Source organism: Plectropomus leopardus, unplaced genomic scaffold, assembly GCF_008729295.1.
Source record: "Plectropomus leopardus isolate mb unplaced genomic scaffold, YSFRI_Pleo_2.0 unplaced_scaffold21143, whole genome shotgun sequence".
Lineage (NCBI taxonomy): Eukaryota > Metazoa > Chordata > Actinopteri > Perciformes > Serranidae > Plectropomus > Plectropomus leopardus.
In genome coordinates this window covers 1369-5152 of record NW_024622876.1, presented here as the reverse complement: position 1 = coordinate 5152, position 3784 = coordinate 1369, and the positions used below count along the sequence as shown (strand labels likewise).

General features: G+C 37.9%; 1 protein-coding gene across 1 annotated transcript; it reads right to left on the bottom strand.

Annotated features, from left to right (window-relative positions):
- Positions 1–471: 471 nt before the first annotated feature.
- On the bottom strand, positions 472–3562 carry LOC121965668 (zinc finger protein 513-like). Its single transcript, XM_042515799.1, has 3 exons — positions 3340–3562; positions 1300–1434; positions 472–1190 (listed from the first exon to the last, which is right to left on the bottom strand). The coding sequence occupies exons 1-3, from the start codon at positions 3560–3562 to the stop codon at positions 658–660; spliced, it is 891 nt and encodes a 296-aa protein (XP_042371733.1). The 3' UTR covers positions 472–657.
- Between the last annotated feature and the right edge of the window lie 222 nt (positions 3563–3784).

The following is a 3784-nucleotide window of genomic DNA, read 5'->3' as shown; positions in this document are numbered from 1 at the left end:
TTATAGGTTTTTTGCTGTTACGGGTAACTTTACCTTTTAATATTCGAAGTGTATTTCCTTGGCTATACTTTTCTTGAGTAACATTTGTAATTCTGGACAGAGTGGACGGGTTTAGTGAAGGTTGTCATTTGTTGTGCTCAGTAAATCTTTGTGTGATTGTATGATGCAGAAAATTATGCGGCAACTGTTTGATAAAAATGTAATTTCTCTTTTTTTCATTGTTTTGATCATTTAAACTTTTTGCGGGAGGGAGAATGTTCTATTTTTATTATAATTTTGAGTTTTTTTGTTTAAATCCTTTTTTTTTTAATAATTGAGGGTTTTTATTATTATTTTGAGATTTTTCGGGGTGCTCTTTCCCCTCCTTTTTCATGATTATGATTTTTGGTTGTTTTTTTTTCTTTTTTTAAATTTTGAGTGATAATGTAGTTTTAAAAAATAATTATTTGAATTATATTTTTAGGTGTTTTTTTTCTATAATTGCAAGATTTTGGCGTATTTTGTTTGTTATTTTTAGATTTTTCTGCATTGGGTTATTTTACTTTCGATATTCAAAGTGTATTTCCTTGACTATTCTTACTTTTACTAAACGTTTTAAATACAGGATGGGGTGGACGAGTTTAACGAGGGTAATCATTTGTCATGTTTAGTCAATCTTTATGTGACTCTGTGATGCAGGCGTTTCTTACCTTCTTCTGCGTCTGCTTTTTTCCGTCTCCCTCGCCGTTTCTCCTTCTCCCTCCTCTGCGGTCTCTCCTGCGTGTGCATGCGTTGGTGCCGCCGCAGATTGCCGAGCGAACTGCAGGCGTAGCTGCACTGGTGGCAGCGGTACGGCTTCTCCCCGGTGTGGGTGCGGGCGTGGCGCTGCAGGTTGACGAGCTGGGCCGAGGCATAGGGGCAGATGGGGCAGCGGTACGGCTTCTGGCCGTCGTGCGTCCGCATGTGGCGCTTCAGGTGGTTGGAGTAGCGCGAGGTGAAGGCGCACAGCGAGCACGAGTACAGTTTGGGAGGGACATCTCCGGCCGCGGCCGTCTTACCTGCGCTTCTCCGCTTCCTGTCGGAGTCGCAGCCAGCGGCTGTGTCGGCCTCCATGGAGCCGTCGGCTTGAGAGGAGTCGACGGAGGCTTCATGCTGGAGGCCTTCCTCACAGGTGAGGCAGTAAAGCTCCGCCCCCAGGTCCAGGCCCACACCTGGAAAAAATTCATCATATTTTAGAAGAAAGAAGAGGAGACAATTTTTGACCTGACAAACCTTCACACTCCACACTGGTGTCAAACATGCATTTGGTTGAGTGTTTACCGAGATCTAAACCTGCGCCCAGCGGCGTGTCCCCCAGCAGCTGACCACATCCTTTACAGGACAGGAACGCTGGGAAAGTGGAGTCTGTGGGCGCTGAGGGGTCGTCCTCGACGCTCAGAGAGAACACCGTCATACCTGGAGAACAACACAAGGACAGAAAACTGTCAACAACCACCCTTTCTCTTTGTCTGTCCTATCCAATAACGACATGAAAAAAGACCCTACATTTTGGGAGATTATCCAGAGAAAACCTTGGTGATTTTAGAAAAACACTTTGGCCATTTTCCTGTGATTTTTTTGTAAAAAAATTTCTAACAGTCCTTAGACACATCATGTTTTATTCTACAGGTTTGGGAAACAAAATTCCATGACTTTTCCATAGCTTTTGAGGGTTCATTTTGTTTTCCAAAACTTTTCCGAGCCTAGAAATTGCTAATTGCAAATTCTATGACTTTTCCAAGTTTTCCATGACTGTATGAACACTGTGCTTTGTTGCTTCATTCTCAGATTTTATAACTCAAAAGACACCAAACAATGAAGTTATTTAGAATAAAAAAAAAAAAAAATTCAATGATTTTTCTCTGTGATGAAACATATTTGTTAGATTGGATGTTAAGCATAACCGTGTTTTAAAGCGGAAAGTTTTAATGTGTTTAAAATGTAGCCTGGGTTCAAGAAACCCTCCATCGCAGCACAGTTAAGCCTAAAAACAACCTATATAACACATCATTTTCTATTCCTTGAGTATGTCGTCTTACATTGAGGCCAACAGACCAGCTGTCGACATAAGAAAAATGACAAACAAGTTTAATTCAAACAGTTAGAGAACAGGTCTGACAGAAGCCTGCAGGAGGAAATGAGCTGTTTGCTCCTCTGTGTTTGTTTCTGAACGAGACAGATCAGGTTCAGCTCGACTCTCTACAGTTTGCTTTCATTTGCAAAGACTAACAGCACGTGTTTTTGATGTTAGTGTGACCCTATCTAGAGCTCCCAAGCACCTATTTTTCAGTTCAAAATGCCAAATTTAACTATTGGAACACAAGGATTTACAGCTGGCAGATATATTTTGTTTCCTCTGTAAAGCTAAATCCATAGTAAATACGGAGAAGTTGACAAGTCACGATTTTTAAGAAAAAAAAAAAGATTTTTTGGGGCATTTTTTTGAAGAAACATTGACCTTTATTTAAAAAAAAAAAAAAGAAAACATTTTTGGCATTTTTTCCCTTTAGATTTCATGGCAATTTTTAAAGGAAACATTTTGGTGATTATTTTGGCAACTGTTTTTCATCATTTTTGGCAATCTGTTTTAAGAAATCATTTTAGTGACTTTCTTTATTTTTGGCAAGTTTTAAAGAAAAAAATCTGGCAATTGTTTTTTCTTTGAACATTCTTGGAGATTTCTAATAAAAACATTTTGGCATTTTTTTATTTTTAAAAACTTGAAATTTGTGAAGGAATCGTTTTGGGGATTTTTTAAAAGAAAAGATTTTGGGAATTTTTAAAATGATTTTTTTCAATTTGTTTTTAGAAATCATTTTGGTGATTTTTTAAGAAAATATTTTGGCAATTTTTGGTTTTATTCTTTAAATTTTTAAATTTGGAAGAAATCATCTTGGCAATTTAAGCAAACATTTTTGTTTTTATTTTTAAATAAACATTTTTTTTCCTTTGAACATTTTGTCTAAACTGTTTATTTATTTATTTATGTATTTATTTATTTGTAGAAAAAAAAATGCAATTTTTCCCCCTTTAAAATCTTTCGGCCATTTTTAAAGAAAACATTTTAGAGCACATGGAACAAAATCAGTCCTGAGTGTGGATTTCTGGTCAGTATGATCTGATGTTGATTATTGTTTCTGAGCAAAAATAAACCTCTGCACAAAACACTTTTAACCCATAACACAGAGCTTTTATTTTGACGGTTTGTCCAGGCGGACAACCAGTAGTCGTTATTTATGACCTCCATCATAATATAATATCATATGTGCAGTGTGTGTGTGTGTGTGTGTGCGTGTGTGTGTGTGTGTTTGTGTCACTGACCGGCCTCTCTGTCCAGGCCCATGATCTCAGAGTCTCCAAACTCCAGCTCTCCACTCAGCAGGAAGTCGCTCTCCAGAACCAGGCAGCCTGGCTCACACACCACTGCGCCGTCCTCTGACTCCACTACACACAAACACACACACACACACGCGCAAACACAAACATGGAATAGCAATGGGGTTTTGTTAATTAAAAACAAGCATTTTTTGTTGAAATTGTTCATATTAGCATCAAATAAAAGATATTGAACACGCCGTCGACAACTTTGCTATAAACATTTGCTTTATACCACAAATTTTTGCAGACACACAGATGTTTAAAACTAGATTTGCGTGTCATTAGACAGCAAAAAAACAGAGAAAAACTAAACGAAACTGGAGAGGAGATAGAGACGAACAAGATCTGTGCTAAGGAAGAGTAAAAAAAAAAAAGGAGACGGACATGA

Excerpts from the sequence above, each read along its gene's own strand:
- LOC121965668 (XM_042515799.1), bottom strand. The coding sequence starts at position 3,562 with ATGAACAATTTCAACAAAAAATGCTTGTTTTTAATTAACAAAACCCCA. Across the intron at positions 1,435-3,339 it reads GGGCCTGGACAGAGAGGCCG|GTATGACGGTGTTCTCTCTG; the intron begins GTCAGTGACACA and ends GTTGTTCTCCAG. Across the intron at positions 1,191-1,299 it reads GGGCGCAGGTTTAGATCTCG|GTGTGGGCCTGGACCTGGGG; the intron begins GTAAACACTCAA and ends AATTTTTTCCAG.